The sequence below is a fragment of the Panthera uncia genome, assembly GCF_023721935.1.
Source record: "Panthera uncia isolate 11264 chromosome A1 unlocalized genomic scaffold, Puncia_PCG_1.0 HiC_scaffold_17, whole genome shotgun sequence".
NCBI classification, from domain to species: Eukaryota; Metazoa; Chordata; class Mammalia; order Carnivora; family Felidae; genus Panthera; species Panthera uncia.
Window position 1 is genome coordinate 59,579,321 of NW_026057577.1, and position 20,406 is coordinate 59,599,726.

Below are 20,406 nucleotides of genomic sequence, written 5' to 3' on the forward strand. Positions count from 1 at the left end.
TACTTAGCTATTATCGTCCTGCCGCCTCTTGGATAGTACTGACTCAGTTGGTATGTACGTGAAGCTGTTGTCAGCAATTTACTCAACAATTAGTAATAAGATTTTTTTAAAAAGTACATACAAGCTTTTACAGTCATTCATGTTAACATGAACTCTTAACTAACATTGCATAAAAAGCTCTTGTCCAATTTGAGACACCTTGTTTTTCTTATACATTTCCAAAAATTCTTTTACTGTGGTAAGAACAGTTTGGGGCACCTGGGTGGCTCAGTCAGTTGGCCATATGGCTTCAGCTCAGGTCATGATCTTGCAGTCCAGTCCATGGGTTCAAGCCCCACGTCAGGCAGAGCCTGGAGCCTGCTTTTAGATTCTATGTCTTTCTCTCTCTCTCTCTCTCTCTCTCTCTCTCTCTCTCTCTCTCTCTTTCTCTCTGCCCCTCCCCCACTTATGCTCTGTCCTCTCTCAAAAATAAATAAACGATAAAAAAATTTTAGGAAAAATAAAAGAAGAGGGTGGGCCCTTAGAGGTTTACTATTCCAACTTACCCGTTTTATGGATGAGGAAGCTAGGACCACACAGAAAAGGTACCTAACTTGGCTAAGATGACACAGTACTTAATGACCAAGCCAGGACAAGAGTGCTGGTCTCTTCACTCAAGGTATTACTCTTCTACCCTATTTAGCTACCTTACATAATTTATAAATTGCATGACTTTTTAAAAGTTTTCACTCCATCTTATAGACTAGAACTTCCTTTTTCAGTATGACAGTTAATTTTTTAATGCCAAGAAACAGATATATAGAAAGTTCAAGTTCAAGGCCTAAGGCCTAAAATAAGAATTCACATATCTCTAGTGACTAAAACTCAGCCTTTCAGAACATCTCCGTTGTGTAAAATGTGATTTGCTTCTTTAAATGTAAATTTAAGTGACCTTATGTATATACATATATCTATATTTATTGACTCTGTATTTTATTTTGAACTGATTCCTAAAGGCACCTCATTGATAGTAATGAAATGAACACTTACACAGCCATGTTAGGCCAGTATTTCCTACATGTCTTAATCCACTGGAATTGGGAAAGAAGACTTTATTCAATAATCTTTTATTCTCTAGTTTTGTATCAGATGTTTTGCTAGGTGCTTAGAAGAAGAGAAAGGGTCACTAACTGACCAGTAATCCCCCACCCTGAGACAACAACTCTAAACATGTAATAACTTTCTATATTTTATTCTGCACAGGCAGTTTTTAATAAAAATGACCTAATATAACATTATTTTTAAGTTTACTTATTTATTTTGAGAGAAAGAGAGTGAGCAAGCATGCATGTGTGCAAGCAGAGAGATAGAATCCCAAGCAGGCTCTGCACTGTCGGCATGGAGCCCAATGCAGGGTTCGATCCTACAACCCTGAGATCATGACCTGAGCTGAAATCAAGAGTTGAACGCTTACCCAACGGAGCCACCCAGGTGCCCCATAGTATAACATTTTTTAAAAAGTATAATTACGGGGGCACCTGGGTGGCTCAGTTGGTTGAGTGTCCAACTTCAGCTAAGGTTATGATCTCATTGTGAATTCGAGCCCCATATAGGGCTTGCTGCTGTCAGCACTCATTCTGACCCTCCCCCACCCTCACTCTCTCTTTCTCTCTTTCTCAGAAATAAGTAAATACATGTGTGTGTGTGTGTGTGTGTGTGTGTGTGTGTGTGTGTGTGTGTATGTAATTGTAGAAGCAATGCCTGTTATGGTAGAAAACAAACAGTACAGAGGGCACACAATTGAAAACTAAAAGGCTCTCCCCCTACTCCCCATCATCTCTGGCACAGAACCCTAGCCCTGTGCAGTAGGTAGTCACTCTGAGGGTTCCTTATTTTGTTCTGCTGGTAGTTAACATTACAATGTCTATAAAATATTCTTCCCTCTAATTTTAGATTTATTTACTTTAGACAATATCTGTTGAACTTCTGGCAACAAATACAAAGAAATCATTTATCAATCCAAGACCCTTCCAGTTGTTAAAACTGTTCTTACTTTTACCTTTCCAAAAGGTCCCAACATCTGCCCTGCTGTAATTATCTTGTTCTCTTTCATAGGCTAGTTTACAAATAGAAGGACCCAATAATCAACATTTGTATTATTAGGATTCATGTATATGTTACATCCACATTCACTGGAGAGCTTAAGAAGTATGTAATCCTTAAGGCGTTAGACTATCATAGGGGCTCCTCTTAAGCATCCCTCCTTTAAAATTCTCATTTCTTCCCAGCTTTTTTCACTTCTGTTATTCCCTATAGTTCATGTTTTTCTCTTGAATGCTATTTTCTCTTCTGAGCAGTTTTGAGCATGAGGACTCTCTCTTTGAGCAGTTTTTTCATGAGGACTCATGGTGGCTACTTTTCTGAGTTCTTCAGAGTCTAAGATAAGCTTTATTTTGTCTTCATATCTGTTTTGGAAGTTTAAATGAATATAAACTTTCAGATTTTAAATGTAAAGGAATTGTTCCCTTCTAGTTTGGCATTCATTGTAGGTAAGGAGTTTGATAGCATCTTATTTTCATCCCTTTGTTAGTAATGTTTTTCCTCTCTTCTCTTGTCTTCTCTTCTCTCTCTCTCTCTCTCTCTCTCTGTCTCTCTGAAGTGTTCAGGATTTTTAATTTATTTTTATTGTTTTTTTTTAAATGTTTACTTATTTATTTTTGAGAGAGAGCACAAGCAGGAGAGGGGCAGAAAGAGAGGAAGACACAGAATCTGAAACAGGCTGCAGGCTCTCAGCTGTCAGTGCAGAGCATGATGCAGGGCTTAAACCCACAAACTGTGAGATCATGATCTGAGCCAAAGTCCGATGCTTAACCGACTGAGCCACCCAGGTACACCTGAAGTGTTCGGGATTTTTAAAAAATTCCTGTCGTTTCTTAAATTTTACCAGTGTGTTTCTAGGTTTAAGTCTTTTATTAATCTTATTCAGCATTTTGTGGAAACTTTCCACTTGAAGATGCATGCCTTATTTCAGTTTAGCAGTAATTTCTTCTATGATATTACTACTTTTGTTGTGTCTGCCTTCTATACTTCCTATTGGGTGGACTTTAAGCCCTTAGGAACTGGCCTCCATGTTAAAATTATTTGTGTGTATTTTTCATTCCTTGATCTATTCACTGTGCTGAGATATTTCTTTGAATTTATCTTTCAGATTAAAATCTTGGTCCTCCATGGTATCTAATTTTAATCCCGCCTATACAGTGAATTTTTTCAGTTGATCATATTTTTAATTTACAAGATTTTTTTGTTCTCCAGCTGTTCCTTTTTTTGGTGGGCTGTTTTATTTTAAGGCTCCGGTTTCTTAATCTTTCTGAGGCTACCAAATAGAGGTTTTGTTTGTTTTAATTCTGTTCTTTGAATTGTATTTTTATTCATTTCCTTTGTGGTAGTTGTTTTGTTGGTTGTTCTCAGCCCCCGTGTTTCCTACCATTCGTTTTCTTCAACTGTCCTCAAATTTTTCTTTAATTTTGGATGCTGTCCATCTCTCTGAACGGAACACTGCTTCAGGTGCTGTAAACACTGACGTGGCTCAGCAGTTGGGTAGGTCTCTTTGCCTAGCAGATCCCTCCACCGAATCTAAACACTTTCTGGTGACCTAGTGTTTTCACATATGTTGTGACCATTTTCCAGTGTCTAATTTCTAAGTGTACCAGTTCTACTGGTTGCATAGTTTCCACCCAAGTATTATTGCTCTTTCTCTTTTCCTTAGGCATTTGCTTTTTCCAGTTTTTCACTAGATAACATTAAGAAACATATTTGTACACACATTTTTCATACCTCTGTGATAATTTCCACAGCATTAATTCCTAGAGTGAAATTTATGGGTCATGAAAAACTTCTGACAGACGTTGCTAAATTGTGTTTTGGGAGATTGTAACAACTATCAGTCTCACATAAGAATATCCTTTACACTCTTGACAGTGGTAGATGTTATCATTCTTGTTACTCTCTCTGCTAATTGTATATGTAAGACAGCATTTTATTCCTGTTTGAATTTGCATAATATGTATTTTTATTAGTTTTTGTATGTGTGACTTGACTCTTATCCTTTGCCTATCTCTCTGTTGGAATGTTTACCATTTTGTTTAGCTTTATGAAAGTCCTTTTTTTAGGAATATTAACCCTTTGTTATATGTGTTGCAAATATGTTTGTCAGTTTGTGGTGTTTGCTATACACGTTTTGGTGCTAAGTTTATAACGCCACCTACCTACCTATCCAGAGATTAAATTTCACCTATATCTGTTGGTATGGTTTCTTTTTTTTTACATTAAACTTTTAAATTCATGTAAATTTATTTTGGAATATGGTTTGAGTAGTGGCATACCTGTTGTTTTTTTTTTTTTTTCCTGAAACAACCAGTTAGCTAGCATGTTTTTTATTGACTGATCATTCATTCTTTCCTCCCTTCCTGATTTGAAACCTCTTCCTTATCATATACTAAATGTTTTATGTGTGTATGTGTGTATCTGCCTAAAAATATCTTCCCAAGAGCACCCTATGGTTCATGAAATTTCTAACCAGACCACTCTGTAACCATACTGTTTCTAGAAAGCACTGAAGCGTAATACTTAAACTATTATATTACATTTTTTTAATGTTTATTTATTTATTGTTGAGGGAGAAAGGACAGAAGCAGGGGAGGGGCAGAGAGAGAGAAGGAGACACAGAATCTGAAGTGGGCTCCAGGCTCTGAGCTGTCAGCATAGAGCCTGCTGTGGGGCTTGAACTCACAAACCATGAGATCATGAACGAACCTGAAATCAGACGATTAACTGACTCAGCCACCCAGGCACCTCATAAACTATTATATTAAAATCTTATTCAGTGCTTGCCTGTTATTCTAATTCTTGAGAACCGAAGACCTTCCCCCCAATATTTGCCTTATCAGAGCATTTTGTTATCAGTTAAAGATTTATTCTTTTTGTCAGCTTGCAACCTGTCAGGAATAAAAGCAACCATGTTAAATGAGGGTGAAACATGATTCTGAAGAATTCAGAGTAGTTTCAGAGATAGGAAACTTTAATCTTGCTTTTTGGTGGGGAGAAATACCAATAAACATTGACAATTGAGATAAATAACAGTATTTGAACTTTGAAGAAATAGCCAAAATGCTCATAAGTTAGCAACATTTCAGAAATTATGTTTTATAGTTACTGATTTTAAAATGGATAAAATTAAAACACTTTCAGTAAAACTAAATGCCACTAATTTCTAAATTCCACTGATTCCTGGAGCAGTTCTCCTAAGGCTCTACATATCTGTGGGGAAAACATTATACTTCATTCTCCCTGCCCAGAACAAGACTCAAGCCCAGAGATGGGTAAGACTGGATTTCACCATGAATTTCCCCAGCAAGAAAAGGTACCATTATGCTGCTGTATGTAGGTGACATGTGAACTACTGTAGCAAAACTACATTGATGAAGGTGTTTTGCTGAGAAAATAGTTACCAGAATTCACAAAGCTGGTTAGCAGGTCAAACACCTGAAATCTAGGTTTTGCTATTAACTGTATGACCTGGAGTGGCTATTGCTTAATGATTCTCCCCCCTTCCCCCACCTTTTTTAAAGAATCCTTTTGGACTAAATAGACATTTTCCCAAATGTGTTCTGTAGACCATTATTGCCACAGTTGCCTTGGGAGTGGTAGGTGTCCACAGTTAAGAGAGTTAGACAAATGCTAAATAGTAGATACTTTTCTAGAAACTGCACAATGTGTGGTAGAATATTAAAGGATCACAGAAGTCTTACAGGAAAGAAACTCTTACATCTTTTGCACCCATTTCATGACATCCCTAAGAACTATGTTCCATGAAGTCTACTTTAGGAACCTGTATTAGGTGTCAGAGATTACTAAACATTTGTGATTCTAATAAAAAGTTTTAGCTTATATAGATAAATTATTTCAACATGGTACTTCAATTTGTAGTACCAAATCTTGAGATACTAGGAAAAAGTCTTTAATTCTAGTACTCATAGATATTTAAACACAGCAACACAGAGAAGCATTATTTTCCCTTGTGAGTACCAAAATTCTGGTTTGGAGTGACTGCTCAGAAGGTAGGGTCATAGGTTTCCCTATTTTGGGGGACCTCTGTCCAGTACCTCAGACTCTATCCACAGTGCTTCTAAAAGGTGCAGTTTAATGTTAGGCACACAGTGTTTCTAGAAGGTACCATTTGATGTTAGGCACTCTTTTATATCCAACACATGTTTTCTTTTGTTTAGTATGATTTCAGTTATTATTGGCTCAAAGTATATAGACCCTTAGGGATCATTTATGTTTATTGTTCACAAAGTAATACTTGGCTTCCTAAAAATGAAATTCAGAGGAAAAATCAAGGTGTTTTTATTTTATTTGTAGGATGGGTGCTGCAGATAATATATATAAAGGGCAGAGTACCTTTATGGAAGAACTGACTGACACAGCAGAAATAATAAGACAGGCCACATCCCAGTCCTTGGTTATCTTGGATGAATTGGGAAGAGGAACAAGCACCCATGATGGAATCGCCATCGCTTATGCTACACTGGAGCATTTTATTAAAGATGTGAGTATCTTGTACACCTTTTTGTATGTGAATGGTACATAGTATCCAAATTGTTTTTCTTCCTCAGCTTCTAAATATTCAAAGTTATCTTTAATTATTATAATTGACTCTATACCTGTAATTCACCATTAAATCACTATACATTGAATTTAGATAGATTAGCACTGCATAATGTCTGTAATTCTTTGATGTGTCTTCTTTTGCTGAAGCAAAATAAATCTGGTCAGTAGGATAATGGTCTCCTTGGCAATACTTCCACCCAGAACTGTTTCTTATTATCCTTGGCGAACTAAATCAAGAGCAGAGACCCTGCCTGTCCCCCATCCACCTGCAACCCAATCCTTGAAGAAGACAAAAAGGAGATAGAGACATTTTTACCTGTGAAGTAAATTTTTCAGCAATATCCTACAGGATCTTGAGAGAAGGCCTTTGATCTCTTATCTTTGTATCTTTCTGCTTCACTCCTTCAGTCCATGTCTGTGTTTTCCATAGTGCAGTTCTGAGCATCTCAGTGTGAAATTTTGTTTGTGTTGAATTCTCTATCCCTGTCATCTCCCTCAAACTCTCCCCCCACTTTTTTAAGTTTATTTATTTATTTTGAGAGAGAGAGAGAGAGCAGGGGAGGAGGAGAGAAAGAGGGGAAGAGAGACCAAAGCAGGCTCTGAGCTATGCAGAGCCCAACATAGGACTCAAACTCATGAACCGTGAGATCATGACCTGAGCCGAGATGGATGCTTAACTGACTGAGCCAGCCAGGCACCCCTTCCCTTTATCATTGTTCTCTCTTTCTCTCTCTGTTTGTTTTGGTCTCTCCCTATCTGTCTTCTTTTGACACCTGCCCTGTATCTAGTCTGTTCTAAGATTTTTCTATCTCTGTTTTGTTCTCCACTTTTTAAACACTTTTGTGTCTTTCCTCCATCTTCATCTTTTCCTCTCTTCCTTACATGACCAATACAAGCATATTTTTTATTCCTATTTCTTTGCAAAACATATAATGCAAAAATAAACTCCCCTTTTCTTTAAACTTCTGTGGTCCTCAGTTTTTTGTTTGAACATTCAGTTGGATTACATAATTAATGATGGCATGTTTTCCACTTTAAGTACTTTTAACTTTTCTTTACAAAAATTCTTTATTTGCAAAAAGAGCTCAAGAACGTTTCTTTAATCATTTTAGAAACTGCATATCACACATTAGTAAAGTCCTATCATTGTCTCCAAAACACATTTTATTTATTTATTTCTGAAACATTAAAAGAAATTTTTTTTCTTAATGTTTATTTATTTATTTATTTTTGAGAGAGGGCATAAGCAGGGAAGAAGCAGAGAGAGGGAGGGAGACATGGAATCTGAAGCAGGCTACAGGCTCTGAGCTATCAGCACAGACCCCAATGCGGGGCTTGAACCCACAAAGTATGAGATCGTGACCTGAGCTGAAGTCAGTCGCTCAACCGACTGAGCCACCCAGGCGCCCCTTATTTTGAAACATATTTTAAACCTTCATTTAAGAGCCTTTAGGAATGAATTATGACAGAGTGGATTTGCCACCTCTGAGTTTCATTGTTCCTGCTGTATGGCTGCATATCAGTTAGTATGACTATATGACAAATTACCCCAAGACTAAATGCCTGAAAACAATAATAATCATCTGTTATTTCTCATGATGTCTGGAAGTAAGGAATTTGAGAGTAGCTTAGCTGGGGGGGTTATGGCCCAGGGTCTCTCCTGAGGTTACAGTCAAGTTGTCAGGCAAGGCTGGCATCATCTGAAGGCCTGACTGATGATGGAGGACCTTCTTCCATCGTGGCTCACTCGTTGCTGGCAAACTGGTGCTGGCGGTTCACAAGCGTGAACATTGGGAGGTGAAGAACTTGGTGGCTCTTTTGGGGGCTAGCTACCAAAAGCAGTTTGGCAATATCTTAAAGATCCGTTTAAGAACCCTGGGGAACAAATTATGACAGAATTAAATTTGTCACGTCTCTTCTCATTGCTTTTATAGCAGTTTTTTGACATCTTAAATATTAATGAAGAATGTTATTTTTAGATAAAATTTATGTTAGAGGTAAGTCATTGAAGAGGATTCTTCTGGAGCAAGAATCTCTATGCTTTTTTTTTTTTTTTAATTTTTTTTTTTCAACGTTTTTTATTTATTTTTGGGACAGAGAGAGACAGAGCATGAACGGGGGAGGGGCAGAGAGAGAGGGAGACACAGAATCTGAAGCAGGCTCCGGGCTCCGAGCCGTCAGCCCAGAGCCTGACGTGGGGCTCGAACTCACGGACCGCGAGATCGTGACCTGGCTGAAGTCGGACGCTTAACCGACTGCGCCACCCAGGCGCCCCTGAATCTCTATGCTTTTTATGGATGAAAATCCTTATTTTCATGGTATCTTTTGATTGCCGACACTGGGAACAGAGATCAGAGAGGAGGAATTAAGAAGCTGTGTGTTTCGGCTGCAAGCTGAAAATGGCCTTGAGGAGAGCTGTGTTGTGACCCAAACCCTTAGGTCTTCTGGTTAGAAATGCCTATCAGCTCAGGGAATGGACATCCTTGAGACAGCTGGTCTGAAGACCCTTCAGGGCAGATTTTAAGAGCGGTTCATCAAAGGAATCCTGCCTTAATAGGTTTTTTCGGGGGGGGGGGCTGGTTTTTTTGTAATTGTTATAAGAGAGAAGACACATGTTCTGACTTTTAATGAGGTGATTGGCAGATGAATCAGACCTGGAGTTCTTTGATTTAATTACCTTCTTCTGCTAATATTTAGACCAAGATTTGGTGTTAGCTTCTTTTAAGATTTAAGAACTTTGGGATTTCTAGAATACATAATATGTGTGCTTTAAAATAATGCTTATTAAAAATCCACAAATCCATATTAATACTAGCAAAACAAAAGTAAACTTTAAAATGATGGGATTAGGGTGAGGAGAAAGAAAAGCTCCTCTTTATAGAATACCAACTAATAAATACAGAGAGAATTTTTTTAAATCCGCATTTACGAGTCACTGCAATAATAACTCATTCAGGCAGTGATGAGCAATGGATGGTAAAACTTTTGGATGAAAGATTGTTGAGGAAAAGAATATTCACACAATCTCAAAGTACTACTCCACAAGTTATTTATTAATTACAAAGGAGAGGGGTGTTAGTATAGTGAAGAAATTTTCTGGGCACTTACTTAAACCAAATAAGCAAATTTATCATCCCCAATAATGGGTCAAATTGACATCATATGCCTCCTGATATGATGTACTGAAAAGAGTACATCACCCACATAAATGTGTAATATTTCTGGCAGTAAGGTTTAATCTTATTAGGAGGAAACAATCAGCCAAATCCAAATTGAGAGACATTATGCAAAACAACTCCTGGATATTTCAAAAACATTAATGTCATAAAGATGAAAAAGAAAGGCTGGGAACTCTTCTAGATTGATGGAGACTATAGAGACATGACTAAGTGCATGGCATGATCCTTGATTTTTTTTTTTTTTTAATACAAAGAACATTTATAAAGAATATTACTGGGACAGTTAGGGAAATTTGTGGACTCATGTTAGATAATAATGATATACCTGTGTTAAATTTCTTGATTGTAATAATTCTGATTAAATCAGTAGGAGAATGCTTTTGTTCTTAGAAGACAGAATTCTAAGTACAGTAAAACCTTGGTTTGCGAGCATAATTCATTCCAGAAACATGCTTGTAATCCAAAGCACTTGTATATCAAAGTGAATTTCCCGTAAGAAATAATGGAAACTCAGATGATTCGTTCCACAACCCAAAAATATTCATATAAAAATGATTATAATACTGTAATATAATATAAAATAATAAAGAAAATACAAAATATAAAGAAAAATAAGCCAATTAACCTGCACTTATCTTTGAAAACAAGAGAGAGGAGGGTTATTGTGTAGGACGACTTTCACTATCACTAACGGACGTTGACTACGGTGCAGTATTAATAAACTCTTATCATATACTATATTTAATGTAACTGGCAATAAGACAACAGAGGAGAGAGCCTATATCTGCAGACAACCTGACCTAGAATGAAGCAGAGCATTCCTAAGCTTACTCTTATATGGAAAAACAAGAGTGTCCATAGGTGCTTTGAAGTGACAAAAAATAAACTGGTTGTGGGCACTTTCCAGTGTTCTGAAAAATCACTGTGCCAAACACAGTGTCTTGGGACCAAGCATTTGAGCATGGGAGACGATCACCCACAATCATGTAGCGAGAGAGAGAGAGAAGATGCATTGGCTCCATGTCATCATGTAACATTGAGTGTCACGTACTACTCATATTGTAAGGCATGGCTCATTGATCAAGTCAGAATTTATTAGAAATGTTTGCTTGTCTTGCAGAACATGTTACTCGCAGTCCAAGATTTTACTCTATGTAGGTAGGGATGAAGTGTCATGTCTGCGGTTCTCACATGGTTCAGGAAAGAGTGTGTGTGTGTGTGTGTTTGTGTGTGTGTGTGTGTGTGTTATGGCAAAATATTAACAGGTGGTTGTCTAGCTAAAGAAAAATGAACATTCATTGCAATGTTCATGAAGTTTTGAACTTTTTCAAAACTAAATTGAAGAAAAGTTTGAAATAAAATTTAAAAATAAAATAACATTTATTATGTCTTACTGCTTTAGGTGAAATCCTTAACCTTGTTTGTCACCCATTATCCACCAGTTTGTGAATTAGAAAAAAGTTACTTACAACAGGTGGGAAATTATCACATGGGATTCTTGGTCAATGAGGATGAAAGCAAAGAGGATCCAGGTATGAAATAATGCTTGCAGTAAGTAAAACTGGAATGTTTTTGGTTTTCGTATTTGATAACTCGAAAATCATACGTACATGAACTTCTTATTAAGTAAAAGCTGTGAATGTTGATTATAAATGACATTTGTCCAAATTCATTTTCTCTAAGCTTCGGGTCAAGGAGAATGTACTTTTATCTTCACAACCTCTGAGTGCTTCTCTGGTCTTTCTTACCTCATTTTACTACAAGAAGAAGATGGGGTCAGGGGCAACGTGTAGGTTTTACTCTTAGATGCATCTCAGGAAAGATACCCTAACCGTCAAGGGTATTAGTCACCTTTAGAAATGTCCATTGTGTTTCCCCAAATACCATCCCCAGTATTCTATACTGGACATATGTTTTATCTTAACTTGACAAGGAAACTGAATCTCAGGTAAAGTGGCCAGCCCCTGTGGGCCACTTGGGTGAACTGAGCCTAGAATCAAAAATCTGCTTGCAGGTTCTTTTCTACTCTGTGAAAATGGTATGTGGGGCCTACAGTATTTTACCTACCCTTTCCACTATGTACTAGTGTCGCACGACTGAGACATTTCATGAAAAAGAACATCATTAGCCAATAGAAATAAATTCAAGTGCTGTTAAGTAATGTAGTCAATTTTAGTATAATTTTATTTTCCTGTTCAGTAGTAATTTTTTTAAGCTCCCAACTTTTGGGCCAGTGATGGTTTACACAGTTGCTGCGCTATAATGGAAAATTCATTATCCAAGACACTCCAGAGTCCAAATTTTATTTTGGAAAAGTAATAAAGATGGACCTGAAAAAGAAATCAGGCAGCTGGCCCAAATAAAACAAAGCCCTCGACCTGAGATAAATGTAATGTTAGGCAATCCTTGCCTTTCACCACTACGCAGCCTTGAAAAACACATCATAAATTCTCTCATGGAAGCAGTTTCATGTCTATTAATCTGCATCCAAAATGACAGGAGGAGCTTATAAGCTAAAACCCAGTGGGATAAATAAGAGTTCACCATCAGGGAAGGGTCATTGATAAGCATTTATGTGAACAGACTACTAAGCCATAAGTGTTTTGGCATTTTATCCTGTTGATTTAAATGTTTATTCATGAGCATAATTTTAAGCATTAAATAATGCTAAAAGGCTCTGGCTAACAGGCGGTAGACCTCTGCTTCTGGCCTTCACCCATGCCCCCTCCCCATCCATTGCCAAGACTGCTGCTTCCAACTCTTTTTTTCTTTTCTTCCATTTCTCTAAATAATAGGCTGATCTTCCTATCTCTGGGTTCATCACCTTGACACATTACTATTTGGCTTCTCATCATGCTGGATGGGAGTCTGCAGCCTTCCCTGCTTTGACCTTCCACTGTACTCATTCCAGGTGCCTTTGGTCTCATTCCTTTTCATAGTTTTCACTGTTGTTGCCAGTAAGGATTGCTTACTCATGAGCCACGTATGAGGACAAGTGCATTCTCTTTGTCTTGCAGCTTTTTTGTTCTTTGTATTTTTGAAGGTAATAATTGCCTTGTTTTCAGTTCATTCTTCTATTTGAGTCTGTATCTGACTCTTCCTGAACCGTCCAATAGCTTTGTAAAATGCCTCTCCAGGCACTTTTCCAGATGACAGAACTATTGGTTCCACCATTCCTCCTGGAGCCCTTTGTCCTGCTCATCTGAACTGTTTGCTCCCTAGCCCTACTGCACAGCTGTTGTTCTGAGACCTGCCTTTACCAGCATCCTAGGAATTCTCTTATCCCACCTTCTATGCATTTGATTGCCAGTAAAAGAACACTTGGATTCACAAGGGCTCCCCTCACAAGAATGTAAATAATCTCACATTACAGGAACTTCAGAGGAAGAGTGGGCTTCAGCTCCTCTTCTTTGCAATTCTCTAGGCTCTGTTTTCCTGCCTTGTTGGCTTTATCATCAGGCTAGTGACAGGGTGGCTGTGGCTCTTTCATGTATCAAACCCAGAACTGACACTGTCCAAATGACAAAAAGGGACCAGCATTTCCTGTGACTTAGGAGCAAGAGAACTTTTCTCATATGCTCACTGGCTTCTCATCATTGTCCCATCTCCTTTTCAGAATTGAATCACATGCTCATTCTTAAACCAGTTCCTAGAAGTGAGAATGGCAAGGATGACTTTGATTAGCCTAGATTAACCAGGATCAATTTTTGGAGCTTGGTATGAGGACATTATCCCTTGAATTAATTCCATATAAAATCAGGGATTTCTTGGGGTTGGAAAAGATTTTGGATGCCCTACTAATAATACAACTTAAGGAGGTAAATGGAGATTTTGCAGGAATGAAAATGTCTTCAGTATCCCTTCATACTTGATTTATTATTTAGCTAGGAATTTGGGGTTGAAAGTAGCTTTCACTCAAAATGTTGAAGCATTACTCCATTGTCTGATTACTTCCAGTGTTGTTCCTGCTACATTTGTGTTTCATCCATTACCTCTAACCTAACTCCTCTGCTGTCTAAATTAGAGGCCATTGCATAGGTCATCAGTCAAGTGCCCCAAAGGCCTTTTGGGTGGCTTCTAAGATACTGTGTTCTAATTTCCCATAGTGAGGTAGATGAAGCAAGTAACTGGTAGTAAGAAACGTGTATTTTTATTCCAGTCTATAAATTCTTGGAAAAGTTACCTAACTTCATCCACCTCTAAATTTTATGAATCTGTTCCAAAAGTGACTTCAGAAACTATTTGATCAGCACACATCTCTTTAATAACGGCCTAGAGAAATTTGGCTTTCAAACAAATTTTAAGTTCCCTTGTAATAAGCAGGGACATGAATTATTACTTTCACTGACTCTAAGCAATGTCACATAAACTTCTCAGTAGTATCCTTTTAGGAAATGGTTATAGCTTATAAGTGAAGTCCCCACCAAGCAGTTTTATCTTTTTTAAATTTTTTTAATATATGAGATTTATTGTCAAAATGGTTTCCATACAACACCCAGTGCTCATCCCAAAAGATGCCCTCTTCAATACCCATCACCCACCCCCCATCAAACTTCAGTTTGTTCTCAGTTTTTAAGAGTCTCTTATGCTTTGGCTCTCTCCCACTCTAACCTCTTTTTTTTTTCCCCTTCCCCTCCCCCATGGGTTCCTGTTATGTTTCTCAGGATCCACATAAGAGTGAAAACATATGGTATCTGTCTTTCTCTGTATGGCTTATTTCACTTAGCATCACACTCTCCAGTTCCATCCACGTTGCTACAAAAAGCCATATTTCATTCTTTCTCATTACCACGTAGTACTCCATTGTGTATATAAACCACAATTTCTTTATCCATTCATCAGTTGATGGACATTTAGGCTCTTTCCATAATTTGGCTATTGTTGAGAGTGCTGCTATAAACATTGGGGTACAAGTGCCCCTATGCATCAGTACTCCTGTATCCCTTGGGTAAATTCCTAGCAGCCAAGCACTTTTATTTTTTGTCTTCTCTCCCATCTAGCTCTCTTGCCTCTACATTGCCATCACACACACACACACACACACACACACACACACACACACACACACACTCTTTCCCCTTCTCCTCTCTAAGAGGCGTGAAGGACAGTATTGATGTACAACATAACTATAAAAACTCCCTAATGTGATTATGGAAGAGTGGTCACATTATTTACCTTGATGGTGTGAAAACTACCATAATGAGTACTACGGTAGAGACCAGTATATGATGACAAATTCAACACCTGTTTGTACTGAGATATGTTAACTTATTTAGAGCAATATAATATTTTATATAATATAGCTATAAAATATATTTTTATTTAAATGTGTTTATATATTTATATATTATTTGTAAATCTTTATCTTACTCTAATTTATATATAAACATTAATATATAATCAATTAATATATAATTAATATTTTATATATTTAATATATATTAATATATAATACAGCTATAAAATGTGTAGCTATATTAGATATAAAAAGCATTGTATAGCCATATATATGAAGAAAAAAGCCACCAGCAAAGCAAATTTTAACTATGTGGGTTTTGTGACATTTAGTAGGCTTTCAGGAAAGGATAGGATGGATGGATGGATGGATGGATGGATGGATGGATAATGAATGGACAGACAGATGAATGACAAGGACTAGCATGGAGGCTAGGTTATGGAGTAGAGGCTGGAGGTAGGGACTTTAGTTAGCACTAAGCCAGTGGAAGTGATAAAGAATTTTTTGTCTTAAGGATGAGAAGAGTTTGCTTTTTTGAATGCCTGCTGCTGTTTACTTCACTTGTGGTCATGTGAGCAGCAAAGAGTAACAAAAAAGTACTCAGGTTAGCAGGCACTGGTTTCTTCATGTTTCTTTCCTAGTCTATTTCCACCCACCTCCTCACCTGCTCTTTGTGTTCCTTGAGTTTTATTTGGAGTCAAAAGGTATTCTTAGTGCTTTGTAATGAGAATTTTAGTCTGTATTCCTGAGAGTGCCAGCATTCTTTCCACCTCCCACTTTCAGCCTTAGAACAGTGTTATTTGTTGCTGAATTCTTCCAGGAGGTTAAAGAATATTCCATTATCCTTTTTCTTGGTTATGCTTTTTAGTTGTTAGCTGATAAAAGAATAAAGCATACACATTTCTCAAATGACACAATGTATGAGAAAAAGCTCTTGATAAACTTAAAATAAGTTTTAGTAAACATAGGGTCTCAGAAATCATTAAAAATCTGGTTCATTTTGGGCATTTTGGCAACACAGTGCAAATTAGATTGAATTTCATAATAAAAGCTGCATAATCTTGAGGTGCTTTAGAGTTATCAAAGATTAAACTGTGCAGCTTTATCTTTATATTATTGTACTTTATTATATCCCAGTTCTTTAGAAGTTTTTAATTTATGTGCATGTATTTGTGTGGTAGACTGGGTTCCTCAGGGAGCAGATTCTGAGATTTCTGTGCCAGGTGTTGATTGGGAGTGCTCTCATGATCAACACCTGAGGGCTGGATTGGGTAGGACCGGGCTGGCTTCAGCCACCCTTATAGAGAGCTGTGAGATGGGATTGGTCCATCAGAGTTACCTCAACCTGGGGAGAGGGAGTGTGACCTTTCTACTCCTTATTAGTTAGCTGTTGTCACATAACAAACATATTGTCATGGGTTACCCCACAGCATAGCTTAAAACAGTAAACATTTATCATCTGATCATTTCTCTGGGTCAGGAATCCAGGGACAGCTTAGATGGACACTTCAACCTCATGGTTTCTCACAAGACTATTATCAAGGTTGGCCAGGTCACTCATCACTTCAAGGTTTGACTGGGGGAGTTTACTTCCCAGACCTCTTACATGACTGCTGGCAAGCATAGAAAATCTACTTTCAAGTTTACTCATGTGGCTCTTGGTCAGAGACATCAGTTTCTTTCCACGTGGGCTTCTTCATAAGGCAGCCCACCATATGGCAATTGGCTTCTCTCAGAGCAAATAAGCAAGAAACTGAAAGTGCCCAGGACAGAGGCCACACGGTCTTTTGTAATCTAATCTTAGAAATGACAACGCATGGGGCGCCTGGGTGGCTCAGTCAGTTAAGCGTCCAACTTTGGCTCAGGTCATGATCTCACAGCTCATGGGTTCGAGCCCCACGTCGGGCTCTGTGCTGATAGCTCGGAGCCTGGAGCCTGCTTTGGATTCTGTGTCTCCCTCTCTGTCTGCCCCTCCCTTGCTCATGCTCTGTGTCTGTCTCTCAATAATAAATAAGAGTTAAAAAAAAAAAAAAAAAAGAAATGACAACACATCATTTTTACCATGTTTTGTTCATTAGAAGTAAGTCATTAGGTTCTGCCCACCCTCAAGGGCATAGAATGACACAAGGGCATGAGCACCAGGAGGCAGGGTTCTTTGGTGGCCACCTTAGAAGCTGTCTGCCAACCCCCATAGCTACCTATTGAGGTGCAGGCTACCCTAGAAAGGACATGACCTCAGGTGAAGCAGGTCTGGGACTGAGCTGAGGTGACTCCCAAAAAGGGGATATAGCTGAAGATTGTGGGCTAACAACTTCCCTGACAGCTGGGGCAATAAACCCTTTAGTCCTAAGTGTGAGCTGAATGGTACTGAATAATATTCACTTGAATATAGAACTCTTAGTTAACCCAGTATATTTAATAAACCGGAATTTCTCAGTCTTGTTATTAAACTGTGTAACATGTTGTATTTATGTGTTTTTTGCTGTTTTGTTTTTAGCATTCTTCGAAATATCTCTTAGGTATTTTACTTTGCAGAGTGTATTACATACAAGACCATTTAGCGAGCACATTCTTTTACTGAAAAAACTTTTTTTCGTCTCTTTTAAAGGAGAAATTATATTGTACTATGTATCAGAATTATTCTCTTTCTGATAATAGCAGTAGAGTCCAAATTTTTTAGCCAGCAGCGTAAAATGAAATAAATCTTTACCTTACCCCAAAGCATTGTTAAAAACCCTTTTAGGTGGGGGCATGTGACTGGCTCAGTTGGTAGAGCATGTGACTCTTGACCTCCAGTTTGTAAACTCGAGACCCATGATGAGTGTAGAGATCACTTAAAAACAAAATCTTAAAAAAAAAAAAAAAAAGACAAAAAACAAAAACGCTTTTAGGTGAGCTTTTGGGTGTTTCTTTTTCAGATTGCAAATTTTAATTGAAGTTGTAAGAACTTATAGGTCTTATTTAATCTTCTACTTTCAACTTTCAGGCATGGTTTCCTTTATCTCTCTATTTTTTTTTTTTTTTTTTATTTGTAGGTGAAGAACAAGTCCCTGATTTTGTCACATTTCTTTATCAAATAACCAGAGGAATTGCAGCAAGGAGTTATGGACTAAATGTGGCTAAACTAGCAGATGTTCCTGAAGAAATTTTAAAGAAAGCAGCTAGCAAGTCAAAAGAATTAGAAGGATTAGTAAATATGAAAAGGTCAGAATGATTGTGTTACAGTTTTTGGTTCATAAACCTTCCAAATTGTCCAGCAGGAAGAGGATTGTCCTGTAAATGAACATAAGGTTTACCTTTAAACATCTCTTCAAATATTCTGAAACATTTAATTACAATAAAATGAAAACAGATCTTTGAAAAGCTCATGTGAATTTAGTCCGCCTTCTCTGCTCAGATCTTTATCTGTTGAGTTGCTAAATTGGTTTTTCAGTGATTTTTCTAAAGAACTAAGTTAACTCCTTACTGTGTGCCAACATGTTAGTTGCTTAAAACATTCAGTTACACAGCAAATTACTAAAAGAAACGACATTTAAAACCTTTAGAGTACTTCTTCTATTCTTATATTGCATTCAGAAATTAAGAATTCTGTCAGGACATGAATGAAAATAATAGTATCATAGAACTATGTAATTGTAGTCAGTATCCCCATGTCACTTCTTTTGTGACAAGATTTTCATTCTAAACTGCCTTCTTTCTGTCACCTAGACTGTTTATGTGAATGTATTCTACTTTTTACCCTTGATATCTAGCCAGTATATAGTCAGTGTATTAACTAATCTTAATATAAATAAATATACTTTGGAAAGAAGATATTCCTAGGAAAATATCCTATTAAAAATAATAAATTGTACCTTTTTTCCCCCAAATACAAGATTTTGTTATAAAAGGACATAAGCTCTTTCTTCATCCATCTCCTTCCCCAGCCCTGTACTAGGTGGAGAGTCTGATCTGCCCGGGACAAGACATTACTGCCCTGGCATGAGGGAACAGACTGTTGGCCAAATAGAAAATCTTGTCTGGTCACCATACTATAAGAAACATTTTTAGTCCCGGAAATCATAATCAAATTTAAATATTGAAATAGTAATACCTAATATTAGTTAAACAGTTGCCAACTTGTGTACTACAGTGTAGTTGTGCAGCCAACTCCTCCAGGTCCTTTCTCTTGTGGTTCTGCTGTGGCACTCTACGCTTTGCAATGGTAAATGGTGGTTGACCAAGTCCAAAGTGCTGGAATAGTATAAATGACATGCAGCTTCTTCTGTTGACACTCTCTTTTGGATCATTTCCACAATGCCCAATTAGAACAGTAATTATTTATTATGAGAGTTTAAAGATAAGCCCTTAGTTCTCTGCAAAGTCCAAGAAAAATTATTTTATTATCTTTTATTATTTTTCTTTTTCCCTGGAGAAACTAGAATAAAACTTTACTACAAAGGGATATATATGCAAGGAGGCAATAAAATATGATAGTTTATACTTACTGCTGCTATATATCCTATATAATAGCAAGAGCAATAAAATTCACAGACTATAATAGTTTAACTCTTCCACTACTGTGTAATATTTTGAAATCTATAATCTGGACAAGATAGAGAATTGTCAGAAGAGGTTGCATTGCTGTGGAATCATTTATTAGGGTGCATTGGGGGGATCATTTATTAGGACACTATTTTCATTATTTTACCTTTTACTGAAAGTGTTTACCACATCACTTCCATTGGCAAGATCAAAGAAACCAAAGGGAATCTTGTGCATTTGTGTAGCTTTGTTAGAGTAGCTAATATTTATTGAATGCTTGCCATGCACAGAAACAAGTCTAAGCAGTCATTTGCAGCAGCCTAGACACAGTGCCAGTTACTATTCTTACTGCTTTACATACCTTAACTGAATCCTTACGACAGCCTTGTGAGGTAGGTACTGTCATTATTCCCATACGGTAGTTTGGGAAAACGAGGCCAAGCAAGGGTAGGAAATCAACCAGGAAACCAGGGTCCCATAACTATTCAGTGGCGGAGCAGTGACTGGAACTCAGGTACTCTGGCTCCAGACCCTAAACACTTACCTGGCAGTTCTTCTACAGAAAAATTATGTCTGTGTTCTGTTGGCATTCTCTTTTTTTTTTTTTAATTTTTTTTTTAACATTTTATTTATTTTTGAGACAGAGAGAGACAGAGCATGAACGGGGGAGGGGCAGAGAGAGAGGGAGACACAGAATCGGAAGCAGGCTCCAGACTCTGAGCCATCAGCCCAGAGCCCGACTCGGGGCTCGAACTCACGGACCGCGAGATCGTGACCTGAGCTGAAGTCGGACGCTTAACCGACTGAGCCAACCAGGTG

At 37.6% G+C, this 20,406-nt stretch overlaps 1 protein-coding gene across 1 annotated transcript in view; it reads left to right on the plus strand.

Annotated features, from left to right (window-relative positions):
* Window positions 1-20,406, plus strand: part of MSH3 (mutS homolog 3) — a 187,079-nt gene that overhangs the window by 165,603 nt on the left and 1,070 nt on the right. Inside the window, exons 21-23 of the mRNA XM_049649725.1 lie at window positions 6,400-6,586; window positions 11,230-11,359; window positions 18,099-18,267. Coding sequence (XP_049505682.1) covers window positions 6,400-6,586; window positions 11,230-11,359; window positions 18,099-18,267 — 486 coding nt within the window. The remainder of the gene's footprint in view (window positions 1-6,399; window positions 6,587-11,229; window positions 11,360-18,098; window positions 18,268-20,406) is intronic.